Genomic DNA, 24,257 nt, shown 5'->3' on the forward strand with positions numbered 1-24,257 from the left:
GGACTTTACAGGTGCCAAAAAAACAAATAAATTTCTTTAAAAAAAAAAAAAAAACAGTTTTTTTTTTATACAGAAATTTCCTAAAAGACTAAAAAAAAACTAAAAAGGTTTACAAAAAAGTATTCATCCATTGATTGTGGTAGACTTTAATGCCTAATAATTGTACGAAAGCATTTGAACATTACCTCACAAAACAATCAATACATACTAAGTTTTACAAAGATAGGTTATACAATGACCATCCTTGGTTCAAGTATTTTGTCTGAAATGTAAAATCAATATTTGAGGTAGGAGTTGCTCACTTGGCTTTGAGGACCACCACCCGACCGCCAGGACCCTTCCTTGGCGATACCAAGTGTGAAATACATTGGAAGTGAGCAACTCCTAACTCAGACATTAATTTTAATTTTCAGATGTATTACAGTGCCTTGAAAAAGTATTCACACCCCTTTAAATTTTCCACATTTTGTCATGTTACAACCAAAAACGTAAATTTATTTTATTGGGATTTTATGTGATAGACCAACACAAAGTGGCACATAATTGTGAAGTGGAAGGAAAATAATAAATGGTTTTCAAATGAGATGAACAGCTTCCGAGTGTGAGGTGCCTGATGACAGCTGAGACAGTGATATGGTGAGTACAGCCCATCCATCACAGACAACTCTATCCTCTCCCCTCATTGATTCAACCTGAAAAGGTCACTCAGCAATTTCCCACACCATGGGGTACAGACATCCAGAGATCTGGTCATGTCATAAACGATCTCTCCTCAGAACATGTGTAAATAAGAGGAAGAATCTAGTGCTCAAAAAAGTAAAATCCTACCTACAAACACAGCACTTAAACCAAGTGCAGGCATATGAGCATGGTTGTGTGTTTCCAACCGAAAAGATGGCTGCGGGTGATGTCAGATGTGACTCCTCCCCCCATACGCTTATGTCCTGTGGGCGGGACTTCATCAGCAGGGTCATAGTCATGCCGATGTCCCACATTTAATTACCATAGCAACATGACGCTAATTGGCTCAGTCTCCCTGGACAGATCGGCGAACCCCGCATCACGTTTCCTGCCTGATTTGCATATATATATAAAAAAAAAACACAAACCAGTAAAAATTGCAGATGTGAAACCATCAATCACATCTTATAGACAGGACCTCCTTACATCTTTATCCTTCCATTGATTGATGGAAGAGGTAACTCTTCCTCAGAGCTACTTGTTTGCACAGATGAATACTGTAAAATACTCCATAATCAGTGAGAGGCTATCAAACTCCACACCCCTTAAGCATCCTCTGGATTTTAGGCAGGAGGAGACAGGTCCTGTCTATAAGATATAATGGAAATTAAAAAAATTACCGTGGCACCAATCAAAATTGGCATGCTGCTAGCACTACAATTAGACGAATTGTGCAATGTGAATGAGGGATAAAGTGCAGCGCTGAATACAGCAGCAAGTTGCTCACACTCCATCTTCCACCATGGAAGGTGGAGTGTGAGCAGCTTGCTGCTGTTGAAAGACAGACCCCTGTCAAGAAAACTGTCTGTCCTGTGTGAGACTACATCCCTGGATTCTTCCTATGATTGGTGGGGCCTAAAGCCTCGTACACACGATCGGATTTTCGGCAGGGAATTGTGTGATGACAGACTGCCTAAAATCCGACTGTTGGTACGCTCCTTCAGACAATTATTGTTCAACATTCCGCCAACAAATGTTGGATGGCAGGCTAGTAAATTTTCGACGGACAACGGTCTGTTGTCAGATTTTCATATCGTGTGTACACAAGTCAGTCGCACAAAAGTCCAAAGTACAAACACGCATGCTCAGAATCAATGCTCAACAAACATGACATTAGCAGAAGGTGCCCAAAGGGTTGCGCCCAAGAGCTGAAATTCCATGTAGTACGTCACTACGTTCATGTTTGTTGGCCGACAATTGTATGCCGTTGTATGCAAGACAAGTTTACGACACACGCCCTTCGGACAAAAGTCTGACGCTCTGTTGGCCAACAATCCAATCGTGTGTATGAGACTTAAGACTTTGTGGACGCTGGGTTAGTGTTGCTGCGCATCCCATATGCTGGTTCCTGTGACGTCCAAGTCTCTCCAGTTTTCGCTTTTTTGGCTCCTTGCTACTGGCAGGGGGCCCACATTATTTGGTAAGAGTACCTGATCATATTGTTTGGTGGTGGCTGCACATTGGATGGTGAATTCTTTCCATGGTGGCGCTTCTTTATAGAGGCAGAACACTCATCTTCCACCGTTTTTTGAACTGTTTTTCACTTCAAGTCACCTTTACCTGTTTGGATTCACTCACGTCTCTTCAGATTCAGTTTATCTATTTATGTTGCAGATGCCAGTCATTGGCCATTACTATAATGTTGCACTGTCACTTTAATTATTTGCACATTTATTTATATTGCATAAATACAGTATCTCACAAAAGTGAGTACACCTCTCACATTTTTGTAAATATTTTCTTCTATCTTTTCATGTGACAACACTGAAGAAATGACACTTTGCTGCAATGTAAAGTAGTGAGTGTACAGCTTGTATAACAGTGTAAATTTGTTGTCCGCTCAAAATAACTCAACATACAGCCATTATTGTCTAAACTGCTGGCAACAAAAGTGAGTACACCCCTAAGTGAAAATGTCCAAATTGGGCCCAAAGTGTCAATATTTTGTGTGGCCACCATTATTTTCCAGCACTGCCTTAACCCTCTTGGAGTTCACCAGAGCTTCAAAGGTTGTCACTGGAGTCCTCTTCCACTCCTCCATGACGACATCACGGAGCTGGTGGATGTTAGAGACCTTGCGCTCCTCCACCTTCCATTTGAGGATGCCCCACAGATGCTCAATAGGGTTTAGGTTTGGAGGCATGTTTGGCCAGTCCATCACCTTTACCCTCAGCTTCTTTGGCAAGGCAGTGGTCATCTTGGAGGTGTGTTTGAGGTTGTTATCATGTTGGAATACTGCACTGCAGGCCCAGTCTCTAAAGGGAGGGGATCATGCTCTGCTTCAGTATGTCACAGTTCATGTTGGCATTCTTGGTTCCCTGAATGAACTGTAGCTCCCTGGTGCCGGCAGCACTCATGCAGCCCCAGACCATGACACTCCCACCACCATGCTTGACTGTAGGCAAGACACACTTGGCTTTATACTCCTCACCTGGTTGCCATCACACACGCTTGACACCATCTGAACCAAATAAGTTTATCTTGGTCTCATCAGACCACAGGACATGGTTCCAGTAATCCATGTCCTTAGTCTGCTTGTCTTCAGAAAACTGTTTGCAGACTTTCTTGTGCATCATTTTTAGAAGAGGCTTCCTTCTGGGATGACAGCCATGCAGACCAATTTGATCCAGCGTGCGGCGTATGGTCTGAGCATTGACATGCTGACCCCCCGCCTCTTCAACCTCTGCAGCAATGCTGGCAGCACTCATATGTCTATTTCCCAAAGTCAACCTCTGGATATGACCCTGGGCACGTGCACTCAACTTCTTTGGTCGACCATGGCGAGGCCTGTTCTGAGTGGAACCTGTCCTGTTAAACCACTGTATGGTCTTGGCCACCGTACAGCTCAGTTTCAGGGTCTTGGCAATCTTCTTATAGCCTAGGTCATCTTTATGTAGAGCAACAATTCTTTTTTCTGATCCTCAGAGAGTTCTTTGCCATGCGGTGCCATGTTGAACTTCCAGTGACCAGTATGAGAGAGTGAGAGCGATAACACCAAATGTAACACACCTGCTCCCTATTCACACCTGAGACCTTGTAACACTAATGAGTCACATGACACTGGGGAGGGAAAATGGCTAATTGGGACCAATTTGGACATTTTCACTTAGGGGTGTACTCACTTTTGTTGCCAGTGGTTTAGACATTAATGGCTGTGTGTTGAGTTATTTTGAGGGGACAGCAAATTTACACTGTTATACAAGCTGTACACTCACCACTTGACATTGTAGCAAAGTGTCATTTCTTTATTGTTGTCACATGAAAAGATATAATAAAATATTTACAAAAATGTGAGGAGTGTACTCACTTTTGTGAGATACTGTAAGATATAAAGGATGGTTATACACACCTGCAATTTTTACTTATTTGTGAATATTTTATTGGGTTTTATAGATAAAGTGGTGTCTTAGTTTGATGGACAAGGTCAATACATTCTCTTTTTTTAAAATAAATTACCTGTATAGTAAAATATTGTGTTTATTTTTAAATAAAAAAATTCTGTTTTTTGGCACCTATAAAGTCCAATATTACTAATATAGGCCTGTAATGAAAGAAGAAGAAGAAAAATGAAGAAATCATTTAAGAATTATTAATATATGTCTTGAAGTGACAAAAAAAGAGAAATGATTATTGTACTTACAGACGATTTGGTCCAATAGCTCCCTTTAAGGCATCATTATGAAAGCGTTGTAGATTTTTGTTGTCATTAAGAAACCTGCATGCAACAGATATTAATTACAGTACATTTTCTCAATAGGGTTTCAGTTTTAATAGTCATCTCCTGCCTTGAGTGTAATGACTTCTCCTAGCGTTACACAAAGGATTTAAAAGTGTCTAATTGTTGCTCATAGCCAGTTGACCAAAAGATCTACATTTATTTAAAACTAAAAATGTGGTACTTTAAATGCTTATGACTTGAAGTTATATAACTAAATAACAATATTATCTACTATAAAATAGGTCTTGATAGATGGCCAAATCTTTCAATATTCTTTCCATTGCAATATTTATTACATCAAGTTACAACAGATGTGCATGTTCGATGTGCCCCTGTAGGCAGCTTTAATGCTGCCAGTATGTAAAGAGAACCAGTGTGTTATCTGTGAGCATTTGCTTTGTGCAGTTTTTATCTAAAAACAAAAATGTAGGTAGACTCTCACATTTAGAGCACTTACCTACAGCCTCATAGGCTACATACAGGGATTGGACAAAAATATGGAAACACCAGGTAAATGAAATCGCTACCGAATATGATGTTGGACTGCCTTTGGCATCCAAGACAGCCTGAATTCTCCTGGGAATTGACTTGGATGGGGGATAATGGAATCTGATACCACTTTTGAATGTGTCGCAATGACATTTTGTGGCGTAAAAAAGATAGGTACAATCATCCTGCTTTGAAACAAGAATGGGAGCAACCTTATACTCAGTACAATGTGGTGAAGCGATCACATTAATACCGCGTACACACGATCGGACATTCCGACAACAAAACTGTGGATTTCTTTTCCGGCGGATGTTGGCTCAAACTTGTCTTGCATACACACAGTCGCACAAATGTTTTGGAAATTCCGATCGACAAGGACGCGGTCACGTAAAACACGTACGACGGCACTATAAAAGGGAAGTTTAATACCAAGTGCGCCACCCTTTGGGCTCCTTCTGCTAATCTCATGTTTATCTCGTGTTAGTAGAAGTTTGGTGAGAGACGATTCGCGCTTTTCAACCTCGTGCTCTTCAGTCCGTCACTGCTCTTCAGTTTGTGCTTGTGGGTTCGTATCTGTTTTTCAGTTCGTGTAGTTAGTTTGTATCTGGTTTTCAGTGCGCTCTTGTCTGCTTGTTTCTGATTTTCAGCTCACTCTTCTCAGGCACATTTTCAGTGCGTTCTGTTAGATCGTATTGACCAGCCGACCGTTTTTAAGCCATGTTGCAGGTACGTACTTGTTGTAGAATTTGTGCTGTGCAGGGGCTTGGTGTTGGGATTCTTACTTTGACCCAAGCCCAGTCCATGAGCAGGGCGGGGAGGAGTTCAAGGACGAAGAATTGGTTACTCCAGCGTGACCAATTCTCTCATATGCCTTTGTTGCGGGAGATCCGTGAGAATAATCCTGATGATTTCAGGAATTATCTCCGGATGACGGACCCCATTTTTCACCATTTGTTGGCTTTGCTGTCCACCTATATTACCAGACAGGACACCTGCATGCGGCAAGCCATCACTCTTGAACAAAGGCTGGTCACCACGTTGCGGTACTTGGCGACAGGGAGAAGTCTGCAGGACATCAAGTTCTCGACAGGCATCTCCCCCAGGCTCTGGGGATCATTATTCCAGAGACCTGTTCTGCCATCATCCAGGTCCTGCAGAAGGAGTATAATAAGGTAAGTTTTCTCCTTTAACATGAAATTCTATGTATTTAATGTTTGCTAATGTATTGTATTTTTTTCATCATTCCCTAATTACCATGATTGTAATATGCTGTGAATGTCTTCTTTATCCTCATGCATGCTGTAAGCTTTTAATGCTCTTTTTTTGTCCTTCATGCATATTTGCCTTCACTAACCTCTCCAGCATGCTATCCTGGGCCCATACACACCTAGCCTAGTCACTTAACAATATATTTTGTCAGCTCCATAGTAGTGCTTTACCCTAAACACCCCCTAAAATGTGTACAAATGTTATTTTTGTCCTTAAATTCAGGCAGAGTGCCAGAGGCTTTTTTTTGGGGGTCCCAAACTCATTTGGAACCCTCCCCCCCAACCGATAACAATCCTCTATCTGCTGACTTTGCCCAACCCATACACACTATACCTACCTCTTTTGTGGTCATATTTATGGATGAATTCAACAAAGCATATAGTGAAAGGGCCTGCCTGAATTCTTTCAAATGGTACTGTTTAAAGTTTTGTTCTCCTATTACCTTGATAGGTAATTGCAAAATGTAAAAATGTGCTTCAATTTGTACAGTGTGTATTCTTATTTTTGTATTATGACACTTCTTACCTGTCCAGTGGGCTGCCAGTAGTGTAAGTAAGGAGGGGCTGGCCAAAGTAACACACATTATGTATGCATTCAGCTCTCAATGAAGTGGAGAGGGTTACCTGTCCAAAACATCTCCCCCCCAACCTAAAATTTTTACAATGGGCCATCATAGGGTGTGAGGAATCTGATAAGTGTACCTTATTTTTTTGTCTTTAAATATTTCTTAACAGGTTTCTGGCCGGCGGACGCCGTAGTACGTCAGCAGAATGGCACGGCTGGGCAAATGGGCGTACCCGTATGTCCCTTTAAATTTGCCGCTGTGTCATTGTGTACTGGCCGGGAGCTCCGTGAGTCGGGTCGCGGGTCCCGCGGACTCTATCGCCACGGGGATACCCGCGATCGCCTCATGGAGAGGGCGAACGGGGAGATGCTAATGTAAACAAGCATCTCCCCATTCTGCCTAGTGACAGTGTCACTGATCTCTGCTCCCTGAGATCAGTGCCCCCTAGTGGTTAACCCCTTCACTGCCAGTGTCATTTACACAGGAATCAGTGCATTTGTATAGCACTGATTGCTGTATAAATGACAATGGTCCCAAAAATGTCCCATATGTCCCCCATAATGTCGCAGTCATGATAAAAATCACTGATCGGTGCCATTACTAGTAAAAAAAAAAAATATTAATAAAAATGCCATAAAACTATCCCCTATTTTGAAAACACTATAACTTTTGCGCAAACCAATCAATAAACGCTTATTGCGATTTTTTTTTACCAAATATATGTAGAAGAATATGTATCGGCCTAAACTGAGGAAAAAAAATGTTTTTTTAAATATTTTTTGGGGATATTTATAATAGCAAAAATTTAAAAATAATGCATTTTTTTCAAAATTGTCGCTATTTTTTTGTTTATAGCGCAAAAAATAAAAACTGCAGAGGTGATCGAATACCACCAAAAGAAAGCTCTATTTGTGGGAAAAAAAAGACATCAATTTTGTTCAGGAGCCACGTCGCACGACCGCGCAGTTGTCAGTTAAAGGGACGCAGTGCCGAATCACAAAAAATGTTCTGGTCAGGAAGGGGGTAAATTCTTCTGGGGCTGAAGTGGTTAAAATAAATGTTATACTGATGTTGGCCAAGAATGTTTGTGTCTAATCTGCTTGCAATGTTATGTGCAAAAGTAATAATTTTTTTTTCTTGTTTGACTCCACAGTTTCCTTCAACGCCACAGGAATGGCAGACTATGGCTTCCCAATTTGCCCAGCAGTGGGACTTTCCCAACTGCGGAGGGGCAATCAATGGGAAACATGTCCACATCGTCCCACTCCCCAACTCGGGGTCATACTATTATAATTACAAGGGGTTTAATAGTATAGTGATGTTGGTGGTGGTGTCGGCGAGTACTTGTATGTGGACGTGGGGAAGAATGGCCGGATGTCGGATGGTGAAGTCATCGCCCAGACCAAGTTCTACAGACGGCTCCAAAATGGTGGCTTGGGATTGCCACCTGCTGAAGATAAAGTGGCAAGACTCCCGTTCGTCTTCGTTGCTGATGAAGCATTTGGGCTGGTTGAACACCTGATGTGGCCATTCGCCATGAGGACCAGAAGATTTTTAACTACCGGCTGGCCAGAGCCAGAAGAGTGGTGGAGAATGCTTTCGGGATAATGGCCAGCCGGTTCCGCCTGTTCCTCACTGTAATCAACATGGCGGAATATAAACTGATTCATATTGTCCTTGCATGCTGCATACTCCATAATTTCTTAAGGGAAAATTCAACAATCTATATGGCCTCAGTTGGTCCTGAGGCCGGATTTCCCGAACAAACAACCCTGACGGCACTTGAAACTGGCCGTCCTGGCTTTACCCCCCCAAAGCGCCCGTGAAGTCCGTCAAAAATATATAGAATACTTTGCGGGTAGGGGGGCCATTGGTATGCCAGCAAATGTGTGATACATTTTTTAAATAAAGATTTTTGTTAATCTGAACTAATATTTAATTTGATTTACTGCTTGTGTTTCTTTTAGCTGTCTCCTAAGTTCTCCAATGGGCTTTTCTTTTTGCCCATTTTCTTCAATAGTGCAAAGGTAATTTTTTTGATACATGAGGTGACAATCTCTTCTTCAGCTAACTATTATGTTGTGGGTCTGCTACACACATTGTTTTTGTTGTTAATGTATGTAATGGATTAATGATTCAAAAAACTTAAAACATTTTCAGCACCATGAATTAATTGTTTAGAGTCCCGAAAATGGCCTGATTGTGGCAAATTGTACAGCACTGTTGGGGGTTATTTACTAAAGGCAAATCCACTCTGCACTACAAGTGCACTTGTAGTGCCAAGTGGATTTGCCTTTAGTAAATAACCCACATTGTCACTGTAAACACCAACTTACTCCAAATACTGGTATTGAGCATTGAAAGAAGAAGCCACACATTTTTGAGTAGAAAACATTTTACTCCGTGCACATTCACTTGTGCGTTAGAAAAGGGTTTTTGAACAAACCAACATCTTTGGTGTATAACATTTTTAGGTTTGACATTAGAAATATCATTTTTTTGCTTAAACAGGCATGTTTTTACACAACTAAGGAACTTACAAAGTTCAACTTTGAAAAAGTGAAGGCAATATTAGACATTAGTATGTCAAAACTGTGTTGATCTTACCTTCATCAGATGGGGTGATGTCACCCCTGTAAAAGCCAAATTTTGAAGATGCACACAAATTGGGAGTCAAAATTTACATTTCCCTCCTGATCCCATGCCTAATGTCAACATATGCTAGCTTCCATCATGGGGGATCAACGGACGTGTTTTGGAGGTGCAACCCCTTCCTTTCACCTACTTGAGTTGCGAGGAAGGGGTTGCACCCACCAAACGCATACATTGATATCCCGTAATGGCAGATAGCACATGTTGACGCACTGTGTGCATCTTAAAAATTTGGCTTATAAAAAACTTTTAAAATTGTTTTTAAAAGAAAAATTAAACGATACAATGGTACAATTTTTGTGTGTTTTATATTCTGCCTAAAACATCAATGATGTTCTTCATTTTTTGTTGAACATCATTGATGTTTTCCTTTACGTTGTCTAAATCCCGATTGCACACCATTATCTCCCTGATGAGGATCTGAGCACTTGCACTGGTGAAATGAGTTTCTTCTTCCACAACATCCACATCACCTAAAATATAAAAACACACCATGTATTATAAATATGCAGGCATCCATCTATTACCTAAAGCTGTGGTCTCAGACACTGACCTGTTGTGGTCACTATTTCGCTCACTTCATAAACCTCTCCCTCCACATCCTCAGGTTGTGGTGTGCTGAGTTCCCCTTCTTTATGAGGTGTGGGGTTCCTGGTGTCCTCAGATGTCCCAAGTCTTTTCTCCCCTATGTGAATTAAAAAAAAATGTATACTGAGCACACAGATACAGTGTATTTGAGGCCAGAAATAGGAATATGAAACATTGCTTGGAAGTGTTGTACAATTGTCTGTTTTGGCAGAGTTCCAAGCTGAAGACATGATTTTTTCCCTTACCAAAGCTGGAATACTTACCTTTTTTGGACAAGTTTCACACATGGAGACACCATTAGTATACACTGGAGCACCTGCGTGTGACACCCTAAAAAGGTTGTTCTGGTGTCCCACACTAGTGCTCCTGCGTCCAGATGTGTAAACAGCTGCTGAGTGTCCTCTCCTTACACTGAATCAAGTTTGCATTTCATTAAAGTTACAAACACATCTAGACAACAATGTATTAAACGTCTTTTAATACAAATAGGCATGACCAAATGTAGTTAACCTGTATCTGCCAAAAACATTGTTTTAGTGGGCGAAGGAACGATGTTTACTACGACCGATTACTGATCTTTCTGTACTGATCGTGCTCCCTCAATTTCAGGTCTGACCAGCGTTTCCTCAGTTGCTCCTTGGATTGTCGTACCCCAAAATTACTGTGCAGACTTTTCACAACTTTAGTCATGATCTTGGCCTTTCTCACATTTGGGTTTGAGTAAGGTCCATGCTTCCCATCATAGCCAGCCCTCTTCAAGATGTCCACCATCTCCACCATCTCTACAAAGGACATATTTGAGGCCTTATATCTCCTCCTGGATCCGGGTTTTCCTTCTCGTTACTGCTATTATCACGCACCTGCTGTGTCTCCACCATGTGCTCTCCCACTGCGCCTCAAGAGAAGGGGCGGGAATATACTAGAAAGAAGGTCAGGGGCTGGCGGAGTTTCACGCATGCACAGTGTATATAAAGCGTAGTGCGCGTGCGTTGTACATACGATCTGTGTGCGGAGGAAGGAGTAGCGGAAGCACCGATCGCGATAACGAAGGTACATTTTTAACTTGGTGCATCAGTGGCCTATACTGCTTATAGATTGAGGCCTATATTGGGACAAGATTAGGAGGGTTTAGCCTGACATTTTGTCTTATGTTGTGTCTTGCAGATAAAATGGATCGCTTCAACGATCATGACTTCCTCCCCCTATTCATCAATAAGTACAGGGAGCTGCCCTGTCTGTGGCAGGTAAAACACCCCTTTTATACTAATAAAAGAAAGAGGAAGGCAGCACTGGATCAGTTGCTGGAATTGGTGAAGCCACAGATCCCCACGGCAACCATCCCCTATTTGAAGGCCAAAATTGGTGGCCTGCGGAGCACTTATAATAGGGAGCGCAAGAAGGTCCAGGATTCCCAGAGATCAGGAGCAGCAGCAGATGACATTTATGTACCCAGGCTGTGGTACTATGACAGACTGCATTTTCTGTCAGACCAGACTGAAATCAGGCCATCACTCTCCACTCTTCCTTCAACGCTTCCTTCCACCCCAGCTGAGGCTTCCGACGTCCAACCTGGGCCTTCCAGCCAGGAAGATGTGGTGGAGCCCAGCTTGAGCCAGGTATAGCATTGTTCAACATATTTCTTGTCCTAAAATTAATGATGTTAACTAGATGTTATTATTGATCACTAATTTCTGATTTAAAGTGGAGTTCCACCCAAAAATGGAACTTCCACTGCCAAATTCCTCCCCCCCTCCGGTGTCACATTTGGCACCTTTCAAAGGGGAGGAGGGAGCAGATACCTGCCTAATACAGGTGTTTGCTCTCACTTCCTGGCATAGATCAATGCGGCGCTTGTGGTGACCTATGCCACACAGGTCCCAGAACACAGCAGGGACCTGAGAGGATGTGCAGCGCGACTCGTTCATGCGCAGTAGGGAACCAGGAAGTGAAGCCGCACGGCTTCACTTCCTTATTCCCTCACCGAGGATGGCGGCGGCAGCAGCCGAGAGCCGAAAGACGGATCGGCTTCGGCTGCCGACATTGCAGGCTCCCTGGACAGGTAAGTGTCCATATATTAAAAGTCAGCAGCTGCAGTATTTGTAGATGCTGGCTTTTAATATTTTTTTTTCAGCGGACCTCCGCTTTAACAAAGTGTTTTACATATCAATAGACAGTAGTGGCCAAAAATGATTGGGACAAGAATGAAAAATGCTGGGGTCAGAATGATAGTCTTCTCTTTTTGTCAACATTCAATTTGCAACAGTCATGAGCTGATTGATGAACAAAAAACTAAAACGATGTCCCTTTTTCATACACAGGAAGGCCTCAGCCAGGAGAAGGCTGTGGAATGTGGCAGCCAGGAGGAGGCTGTGGAAAGTGGCAGCCAGGAGGTGGCCGGGCCCAGTAGCCTGACCGAATCCTAGGTCCCTCCCCTCCGCCTTCAAACAAAAAGGCCCAGGAAGGGGAGGAACGTGGAGGAGACAGCGCTTGGGTTAATTCGTCAGGTTAATGTGGCCCTCATAACCCCCCCAATCTTCAAGAGGCTTATACATATATGGCAGCCTGCAAAATGCAGGAAATGGAGGAGGGCCAACACCTCTTCTGTGAGGAAGTTATCTTCAAAGCCCTAAATAAGGGGTTGAGGGGAAAACTCACAAGCAAAAGCCATGTTTGTGAGTTCGACCATCATCCTCCTCCTCCTCCACCTCCTGCCACAATGCCAACACCAGAGCCACAGCCTGGAGGCAAGCCTGGAAGGAAGCGTGGAAGTAAGACAAGAAAGGGATGGCCTGGGCTCAGTCTGGTCTGACAAAAGATGCAGGCTGTGTAAGACCACAGCCTGGGGACATATATATGTCATCTGCTGCTGTTCCTGATCTCTCGGAGTCCTGGACCAGATTGTGCTCACTATTATATGGACTCCTCAGGCTACCAATTTTGCCTGTCAAATAGTTCATGTGTGCCCTGGGGTAAAAAGGCTTCGCCAATTTCACCAGTTTATCCAGAGTTGCCTTCCTCTTTATTTTGTTATGACCCATAATAAATGTCTATTTTTTTCACAAATGCTTGGCTATGTGTTTTACTTCAAAAAGGACAGTTTGTTTGTGAGTAGGCAGGTACATTTCAAAAATACAATGTCAAATTAACAAGGGACACCAACACCAACCAACCTCCTTGAGGTTAAAAAATACAAGATAGTAATTGTGTTGTGGTAATTTGACACATAAAAGGAAAAAAAATATTATGGAGATCACTAGAAAAAAAAAAAACCAGGAGATCTTGATAAAGAAAAAAAGATCACTATAAAAATAAATTCTAAGCATTATTATGGAGATCTGGTGAAAAAAAAAAAAAGATTATTAGGGGGGTCATGGGAAATAATAAAGAAATCAGTTTGTCAGAACTCTTTGAATATCAGCAGCAAAACAACTTCACTATTCTAGCATTATAAAGAAGAAGAGAATGCGATGCATGAAAAGATTTAAAAATTTGCAGCGTGACGAATGTGCTCTCTCCATTACGAATGCTAGTTTTACCAGACCGAGTGCTTCCGTCTCGTACTTGATTCAGAGCATGCGTGAAATTTTGTGCGTCGGAATTGTCTACGCATGCTCAGAATTTACAAGAACGGATTTTGTTGTCGGAAAATTTGAGATCCAGCTCTCAAATTTTTGTTGTCGGAAATTCCAACAGCAAATGTCCGATGGAACCTACACACGGTCGGAATTTCCGACAAAAAGCTCCCATTGAACATTTGTTGTTGGAAATTCCGAGCGTGTGTACGCAGCATAAGAATAGTTTTATCAAAATTCGTTAGGCAAGTGGTGCCCAAATCGTGGAGTAATTCCAGGTAGTACTTAAGAACATAACTGGTTAGAACAATTATATGCCAAGTTAATACCACTCTTCATGCAAAAATCTTTCCAGTTCTCGCAGAAATGCCAGAGGGGAAAACAAGCCCAAACCTTGTTCTTCAAAATTGACCATAGTTGCTTTATGATACTGAGGTCCAGCGACTGCGGGGCCCAGGGAAGGTGCGGGACTTTGGCTGCATGCTCTTCAAACCACAATTTGACAACACCAGCTGTGTGAATTGGAGCATTATCATCTCGATAAATGGCGCTGTCTTCGAGAAACAATGTCTAGCACCATGTGGTGCGCATGGTCAGCCAAAATTTGTACATAGTGGCTGGCAGTGACTCTACCTTTCAAAGTAATGATGGGGCCTGCAGAATACCAAGATATGGCTGCCCAAACCATGATTGCGCCCCCCCCCCCCATACTTTACTGTTGTCACAAGACAATCCTTGTCGAAAGCTTGGGACAGTGTTCACCGCATGTAAACACATCCCGTGACTAGCTCGTCTGTGAATAGCCTGTTTTAAGGCCCCCATTTCCTCATGGGATGGTGGTGGTAGGTGTTTCAAGCCCCCCATTGATTGATTTTAATGGGGGGTTTTGTGATAAGTCAAAAAAGGTCAGCTGATTGGGAATGTTTTGGAAGTTCTGGGGGTGCCTTTAGGATAGGTAATTTAAGGTCACCTGGCCCCCCCAGAACATCCCAGAAATTCCCTGGATCCCTATTTATTTATTGATTAAAACAATTATGGTGAATTGTTAATTGTTTATATTTGTGAAAACCAATAAGCAAGGCCAGTTTGTTGTGTCTAGTGTTCTTTGTATGTTTGGCATTTATGCCACCTTCCCGATTTCAACGCAAAACACGTGGTCACTTTTACACCATGTAGTGTTTCCATATTTTTGTCCAACCCCTGTAGATGTGTAGTTACAAGCACCACTTCCTTAATTCCATGGGGTTGATATACTAAAACTGGAGAGTGCAACTTCTGGTGAAGCTCTGCATAGAAACCAATCAGCTTCCAGGATTTTGTCAAAGCTTACTTGAACAGGCTGAAGTTAAAAGCTGATTGGCTACCATGCACAGCTGCACCATATTTTGCACTCTCCAGTTTAAGTAAATCAACTCCCGTAAGTCTAAACACACAAAAAAATGGGATTCTATAGATGCTTTCTCTAAGGAACACTTAAGTCCAGGAGAGAGATATGATTTTCTTTGCATCGTATATGGTATATACTTATGAAGGTTATATCTTGACCCACGTGTAAGGATATCATTTTTGGAGGGTGGCTTTTCTCTTGGAAACTTTTAATAAGATGCACCAATAGCTATGTACCGTATATATTTTGGACTAATGCAAATGTCCATAAATATTACCATTCTTGGTCCCTTGGAGGTTTCTCCTTTCTCCTTTGGTGACCCCTGTATGGGGTTCTTCTTTCCTTTTACCATGGCAATACTCTTACATTTTAAATGTGTGGTTACCTTTGCACTCCTGATGAAGCCATTTGCGAAACACGTTGAGTTTTAATCACACCCATATACAGTTTAAGCAGCAGACGCCATACAACTGAATTTTATTGCTGTTTCATAAGTACCGTACTTACCTGGATATTTCCAATATCTACGGGCTTGTCTTCAGAGTTGTCACATGTTTTATATACATTGTATTATCTTGGATGTATTCTGTCATATTTCTTACAATTGTTTTTAATCAAAGTTTTGCATAACATCTTCTCAATAAATATTTTTTTAACCATATGGAAATGTGTTCACGTTGCTCGTTCACACAAAACACCTATGGAATCCCATTGTTTTTTGTGTTTAGATGTATTTATAGTGACCCTTGTCATATGCGATAACTTTCAATTTAAAAATGTTGCACCAAGTTCACTATGTGGCCCATTTATGTAGTTATACAAGGTGATCATATATCCCATGAACACTTCTTCTAAAGGGAGAATGCATTTAAAATTAAGTGCCAGAGCTATTTATTGTATCCTATACTCATTTAGAATAAATTAGTTATTAGTAGACACAGCATGTGGTGTTCCATTTTTCTCCATTTGGATGTTGTCAAAACTGGGAAGGTGCAAAGATTTGCTCTTGGCTGGCTATCAATGGACAGACCTGGAGCAGGTGTTCTGTCATATGCAGTACATAATACTGAGCAAATAAGGCTTCCTCCATGTACATATATTATTAGTACCAAGGATGGCCCAAACATTTCAGAAAACTTGATTTCAGCACAACATCTTGAATTTGGCTTTTTTCAAAAATTAAAAAAAAGCCTGCTTGAAATATGAAACTAACAGTACAAGGGGGGGGGGGGAGCACTAAAGGTTGTTGGGCAAGGTAGGTCTTTTTGCTGATGATACAAAGGTGTGTAATAGGGTTGATATCAGTGGAGGTGTCTAACATGGAACATGACCTGACATCACTGGAAGATTGGTCAAAGCAGTGGAAACTGTAGTTCAATGTTTCTAAATGTAGGCAGCTAAAGGGGAGTGGGGAAAACACAGCTCAACCACAGGGTTTTACCTCCCCTCAACTGCTAGTGTGATTGAGCCCTTAGTAAATTTCCCTGAGCTACTTTACATGTGATCTAAAATGTCTACTTGGGTAGAAGGAACATCTGCAGGGTTGGAACCCCTGTCTAAATTTTTATTGGTGCCTGTGTCCCTTTTGAGGAGAATTAACCTCTCTATGTTTTCTGGCCTCAGTTGTCATCAAGATGGAAAGTGATGGGAAATCAAAATGTCCAAGTTGTCACCAGAACAAAAGGTTGTAGTATATTCTCCAATGGGGACACCTGTCCCGGTGACAGCTTTCTAAGAGGGGAATTCACCTTACTCTGTAGAGACTTCTAACTTCCTGTTGTGTCTGTGGGACAGGAAGTGAAAGGAAATCTCATCAATGGCAAAGACAGGAAAAATAAACTGACAGAAGTTTTAACTCTTCTCTATTCTATCCAAAACAGGTTTGGGTTATACAAGGACTGCACCAAAGAGGTGAATATAACTTTTTGTAAACCTACAAAGGTCAATCAAATTTCACACATGTTGGTAGAGTAACTCTTCCTCTATAGTAACTTCTTTTTCATTGCAGGTAAATAATGGATACCAAGTAGAAGCAACATGCTGTTTTAATGAAGGAGGGTGCAGGCTGTCCCACATCCACAGAAGGCTACAGAATAGATGACACCATTGACAAGAGCAATGTGAACAGATGAATGAAGACATTTAAAGAAGGGAAACCAGCACTGAAGACAAACCATGCAGTGGGACACCATCAATATTTGACAGCCTGCACCCCTCCTTCATCAAGAACTCATTGACAACATATTATTTCAGCTTGGAATGCATTATTTTCTTGCAATTAAAAAGAAGTCCTCCCTCTGATACAATTTTCCCCCTGTTCTTCTCCCAACCTTATCCAGCAACTACTCATTCTCTCCAATCTCATTGTTGGGTTCCCCCATACCCATTGATTAACCATAGCTACTTTTTGACATTTCCTACTTCTACTGAATAAGTTAACTGCTTACCGCCCGCCCGCCGTCATTTGACGGCGGCAGAATGACTCCCCTGCACGAATCGCCGTAGCTGTACGGCGGACGCTTTAAGGGGTATAGGGGCGCGCCCGCCGCAGTACTGAGGAGCCGATGCGTGTGCCCGGTGGCCGCGATGTCTGCTGGGCACCCATGATCTCTCCTGACAGAGCCAGAATGAGGATCTGTGTGTATAAACACACAAATCCACGTTCTGGCAGGGGAGAGGAGACAGATTGTGTGTTCCTAGTATATAGGAACACCGATCGGTCTTCTCCCCCAGGCAGTCGCATCCCCCCTACAGTTAGAACACGCTGAGGAAACACAATTAACCCCTTGATCGCCCCCCTGTGTTAACCCCTTCCCTGCCAGTGACATTTATACACTAATCAGTGGATATTTTTTAGCTCTGATCGCTGTATAAATGTCACTGGTCCCAAAAAAGGGTAAAAAATGTTCGTTCCTTCCACTGCAATGTTGCAGTCTTGATAAAAATTGCAGATTGCCGCCATTACTAGCAAATAAAAATAATTAAAATGCCATAAACCTATCCCCTATTTTGTAGACGCTATAACTTTTGCGCAAACCAATCAATATACGCTTATTGCGATTTTTTTTAGCCAAAAATATGCAGAAGAATATATATCGGCCTAAACTGATGAAGAAATTTGGGGGTTTTTTGGGGTATATTTATTATAGCAAAATGTAAAAAATAGTGTTTTTTTCAAAATTGTCGCTCTTTTTTTGTTTATAGTGCAAAAAACAAAAACCGCAGAGGTGATCAAATACCACCAAAAGAAAGCTCTATTTGAGGGGAAAAAAGGACGTCGATTTTGTTTGGGTACAGCGTTGCACGACCGCACAATTGTCAGTTAAAGCGACACAGTGCTGCATCGCAAAAAGTGGCCTGGTCAGGAAGGGGGTAAATCCTACCGGGGCTGAAGTGTTTAATATCCTCAACTAATTTATAATTTTAGCTAATTCAAGATCTACTCCAAAGCTATTGCTGTCTATGTACATTTAAATACAAAATTCAATTTAAAGAATGAACAAGAAAAGAGAAGATGAATTACTGTAGAGGAAGATTTACTCTACCAACATGTGAAATTTAAAAGACCTTTGTAAGTCAACCACTTTCCACCTGGTCACTGCATATAAACGGACGGGTGGGACACGCGCCATTCTGACTGGATGTACCTGTACGTCCTGTCAGAACGTGTGCCCACACAGCAGCGTGGTCCTGTAATGGCTTTGTCCCTCAGACACAGCACAACACAGATCAGGATATGGGCTCTATGATTGGACCTCCCGATCATGTGATGGCTGTGTCCAATCACAGCCATCACCCAACGTAAACAGAGGCGCGTGCCTCTGTGTCGGCTCTCCTCCTGGGCTGGAGGGGGGGGGGTCGCTGCAGCCTATCAGTGATCTCTTTGTAGCTGATGATTTTAATGTTGAGCTACACACAGTTTGACTGCAGCCATCTGTCAACAATGCACCAAGCACTGTCCATGTCCACAGTGCACATCAGCATCTGTACTAGTGTCCCATCAGCATCTGGCACAGTGCACAAAAACATCTGTCACAGTGTACCAAATATTACATTTTTTTAAAGAAGCAGTGTAAAAAAAAAATTAAAGCGCCCCTGTCCCCCCATGTTTGCGTGAAAATGCACGCGTTCGACCTGTATGCATATGTAAATGGCCATCGCACTACACATGTGAAGTATTGAGGCGCATGTCAGAGCAACAGCAATAATTCTAGTGCCAGACCTCCTCTGTATCGCTAAATTGGTGACCTGTAAAGCCTTATTTAGCGTTGCCTATGTAGATTTTTAAATGCTGTCGTTTGGCGCCATTCCACAAACATGCGCAATTTTAAAGCATGACATGTTTGGTATCTATTTCATTTGCACAATATTATATTTTATATTTTATCAACAACTTGGGTATTGTATTATGTTTGTGTACATTAAAATTCATCAATCGGTTCAGTTCTTTGGACAACTACATACGGTAGCAGCCATCAGCTTGTGTGAGTTTTGTTTAGCCGCCCCCCCCCCCCCCCCGGCTTCAAAGTGAAAGTTATGTGGCAGCTCCATAGGTGCTGATCACTTTTACAGAGCCGCCAGCAATAAGATGGGGCCCTTTCACATGGGCTGTCCGATCAGGTCCCGAACACACAAAAAAAAACAGACCAGCGCTGTCCCCATAAGCAACACACAACATATAACAGTCTGTATAAAAAATTCTCTTAGCTCTAGGTGCTGCAGCTCTCTCAAGAATCCACAGGGTGGCGGACTTGATCTGAAATGTACAAAGAAAAGACAGCGCAAGGCTGCCCTAGTGTGATATTGTTTAATGCTAAAAATGCGAATTCAAGTTAAAAGGGTTACACTCACAAACATGGATCTGAAAGTCGCATGTACAGCAAGGTGGATGTCTCCTCTCCCCTGGCCTGAAGAAGGAGGCTGCGCCTCCGAAACATGTTGTCGTGGCAACCGCTCTGCTAGCCAGGAGGAGTTACTTCACTCACTCGGTCTTCCATTCACGGCCGCGAGTGACGTCACGCAGCGCCGGCTGGACTGTGCGCGTGTCTCACAGCAAACACAGCCTGACACAATGAGGAAGCGGAGTTCGCTCTAACATCCCCCATCCACGTTACTCGCCTTTGGGAGCCAACTCATTCATTCAGGCCAGGAGAGGAGACATCTACCTTGCTGTACATGCGACTTTCAGGTCCATGTTTGTCCGATCAGGTCCGCCTGTCAGTTTTTCAGGCGGACCTGATCGGACCCTCCATTCACCCCTATGGAGCTGCGGATGTTAACGGTGAGATGTCTGCTGACATCCGCCGCTATCCGATCCAATCCTGTCCGCAAAATCAAGACGGATGGTGGTCCTATTTTTCATCCGTCTGCCGGATTGGATCGGATAAGATCAGATGAAGACGGACAGGCGGTCCATTTTCACCCGATCTCCCCGTAGAGGAGAGAGGGACTGGGTCCATGTCTGCTCTGCACAGTGAGTAGAGATGGACCTGTCAGCGGAGCGATTCCCCATTAAGCAAGCAGAGTCCGTCCAACGGAGGCGCCCGTGTGAAAGGGGCCTTTAGGCCATCAGTACGTCAGGTGTGATCAATTTTCAATGATTGGTACCATAGCTTGCGGACTCTGTAACTATCAAACAGATCTAATAATATACACTGATTTGGGTTATTTTTACTGAAGACATTTAGCAGTATACATTTTGGTCTAAATTTTTGCAAAATTTTATAACAGAAACAAAAAAAGATTTTTTTTTAAATTTTAGACTTTTTCTGTGATTAAATACCACCAAAAGAAAGCTCTATTTGTGTGGAAAAAATGATAACGATCTCATATGGGTACAGTGTTGCATGACTGAATAATTCTCACTCAAAGTGTGGAAGCGCAGAAAGCTGAAAATTGTCCTGGGCAGGAAGGGGGTGAAAATGTCCAATATTGAAGTGGTTAAAAAAGTTATGCCCACTTTTGCATAGTTTTTGGTATATCTCTCTTATATACACTTTAATCACACCCTCAGGGCCGCTGATATGGCAGTGCAGACAGCCCTCCTGTACTGGGCCTGGACCCCATCAGTTCAAAAGGGGGGCCCAGACACCTGCTGAGCAGGAGGGTCGGCTGTACTCTTATTGCAGACACCGATCCTCTTCTGCCTCCCCCTGCAGCGCTGCAAGCTTCTACTTCTCTTCCTCTGACTTTTGGGGGATTGGTTCTAGCAAGCACATGCACCCCTTCCATCTGCTGTCCAGGCCCTTCCTATGTGCCCTCTCATCTCCTGCCGACAGCTGCTGTGGGCACATGGAGGGGGGGTGTTCCAGGATGGAGATCGGGGGGGGGGCTGGTATATATATCATTTATAGGCCCCTTCTTTTCCTGAATGAAGCCAATATAAAGGAATAGTAGTGGTAAAAAAAGCACTTGTAGATTTAATAAACCTTTTTTTTGGGGTTAATTCTCCTTTAAGGGTGCGTGGCAGGGGGCGTGTCCTATGCCTACATATGTTTGCTAATAGGTGTCCCTCATTCCCATCTCAAAATGTTGGGAGGTATGTACAGTTGCAATAAAAAGTATGTGAACCCTTTTGGAATGATATGGATTCCTGAACAAATTGGTAATAAAATGTGATCTGATCTTCATCTTAGTCACAACAATAGACAATCACAGTCTGCTTAAGCTAATAACACACAAAGAATTAAATGTTACCATGTTTTTATTGAACACACCATGTAAACATTTACAGTGCAGGTGGAAAAAGTATGTGAACCCCTAGACTAATGAGGTCGCCAAGAGCTAATTGGAGTGAGGTGTCAACCAACTGGAGTCCAATTAATGAAATGAGATTGGAGGTGTTGGTTACAGCTGCTCTGCTTTTCACAAGAAGCATTGCCTGATGTGAATGATGCCTCGCACAAAAGAGCTCTCAGAATTGTTGACTTGCATAAAGCTGGAAAGGGTTATAAAAGTATCTCCAAAAGTCTTGCTGTTCATCAGTCCACGGTAAGACAAATTGTCTATAAATGGAGAGAGTTCAGCACTGCTGCTACTCTCCTTAGGAGTGGGCGTCCTGTAAAGATGACTGCAAGAGCACAGCGCAGACTGCTCAGTGAGGTGAAGAAGAATCCTAGAGTGTCAGCTAAAGACTTACAAAAGTTTCTGGCATATGCTAACATCCTTGTTAGCGAATCTATGATACGTAAAACACTAAACAAGAATGGATTTCATGGGAGGATACAACAGAGGAAGCCACTGCTGTCCAAAAAAAACATTGCTGCACGTTTACAGTTTGCACAAGAGCACCTGGATGTTCCACAGCAGTACTGGCAAAATATTCTGTGGACAGATGAAACCAAAGTTGAGTTGTTTGGAAGAAACACACAACACTATGTGTGGAGAAAAAGTGGCACAGCACACCAACATCAAAACCTCATCCCAACTGTGAAGTATGTTGGTGGGGACATCATGGTTTGGGGCTGCTTTGCTGCGTCAGGGCCTGGAAGGATTGCTATCATCGAAGGAAAAATGAATTCCCACGTTTATTTAGACATTTTGCAGGAGAACTTAAGGCCATCTGTCCACCAGCTGAAGCTCAACAGAAGATGGGTGTTGCAACAGGACAACAACCCAAAGCATAGAAGTAAATCAACAACAGGATGGCTTAAACAGAAGAAAATATGCCTTCTAGAGTGGCCCAGTCCTGACCTCAACCCAATTGAGATGTTGTGACATGACCTCAGGAAAGCGATTCCAGACATCCCAAGAATATTGCTGAACTGAAACAGTTCTGTAAAGAGGAATGGTCAAGAATTACTCTTGACCATTGTGCACGTCTCATCTGCAACTACAGGAAACGTTTAGTTGAAGTTATTGCTGCCAAAGGAGGTTCAACCAGTTATTAAAGCCAAGGGTTCACATACTTTTTCTATCTGCACTGTGAATGTTTTACATGGTGTGTTCAATAAAAACATGGTAACATTTAATTCTTTGTGTGTTATTAGTTTAAGCAGACTGTGATTGTCTATTGTTGTGACTTTGATGAAGATCAGATCACATTTTATGACCAATTTGTGCAGAAATCCATATCATTCCAAAAGGGTTTACATACTTTTTATTGAAACTGTATATATACATCATTATTTTGATGTTTTATACCATGGTTCTGGCAGCAGCTAGCTGCCATAACCCCAGTATTTTTTTAAACAGTGGGCGATCCTCTTTCACATAAAAGTGGTCCTGGATTCGCCACGGGATCACTTTTATGGGCAGCAGGAGAGGCGCCCCCCCCTCCCACTGCTTTCTGATAGTCTCCCCCAATTACTGGAGCCATCGGTAGCGGTGGAAACAATCCTATCCCATGGAGCGATGGGCAGGAAGTGGAGTGAGGTCAAAACGGCCCCCACTCTACTCTATGCCCTTGGAGGACCAGAGCGACGGCTGACGCCACTTCCGCCTAACAGCCTTATAGGGCCATTTTTTTAATTTTTTTTTTTTATTAGTAAAATGTAAAATTCAATTTTTTATTTTTTTTTGCTTTTAGGCTTTTTTGCTTTCAGGCTGGGTTCCCCGTATCCACTTCACAATAACAGGAGATTTTGATCGGCTTTCTATGGAGCCTGTACACCTATCTCCGTTGTGGCTCCAGGGCGAATTTGTAGAGGAGCCCTGTGTGTCTTTTGGTCCGTATTAGGTCTGAATTCGGTCAAAAATTCAGGCTGAAATCAGACCTGAATTGGTGAACGGGGACGCACCGGACCCCTGCTGTGAGGTGAATGCAAATAAACTGTGAACCCAGCCTTAAGTGTAAATGTGAGGTCTTTTTGACTACGGATCTCGCAATAAAGAGGACATGTCATGCTTCTTTCTATTACAAGGGATGTTTACATTCTTTGTAATAGGAATACAAGTGATAATTTTTTTTTTAAAGGGACAGTGTAAAAATAAAAAGTAAAATAAATAAGAAAAACATTTTTTTAAAAGCGCCCCATCCCTCCGAGCTCTCGCGCAGAAACGAACATATACGTAAATCGCGCCCACATATATAAATGGTGTTCAAACCACACATGTGAGGTATCACCACAATTGTTGCAGTGAGGGCAATAATTCTTGCTCTAGATGGGCCACTTTAAAAATATATATATATATTGTTTATTTCATGTTTATTTTTTTATTTTCACACTTTCCCTTATTTTTTTTTTGTTTTTTTGATCACTTTTATTCCAATTACAAGGAATGTAAACATTCCTTGTAATAGGAATAGTGCATGAGATGCCCTCTTTATGGAAAGAT

The 24,257-nt window shown here is 42.3% G+C and overlaps 1 protein-coding gene across 1 annotated transcript in view; it reads right to left on the reverse strand.

Annotated features, from left to right (window-relative positions):
- Positions 1 to 24,257, reverse strand: part of LHCGR (luteinizing hormone/choriogonadotropin receptor) — a 272,081-nt gene that overhangs the window by 38,664 nt on the left and 209,160 nt on the right. The window contains exon 8 of the mRNA XM_073628526.1: positions 4,382 to 4,456. Within this exon, the coding sequence (XP_073484627.1) occupies positions 4,382 to 4,456 (75 nt within the window). The remainder of the gene's footprint in view (positions 1 to 4,381; positions 4,457 to 24,257) is intronic.

Source organism: Aquarana catesbeiana, linkage group LG04 (genome assembly GCF_042186555.1).
Source record: "Aquarana catesbeiana isolate 2022-GZ linkage group LG04, ASM4218655v1, whole genome shotgun sequence".
In the NCBI taxonomy this organism is placed as follows: Eukaryota; Metazoa; Chordata; class Amphibia; order Anura; family Ranidae; genus Aquarana; species Aquarana catesbeiana.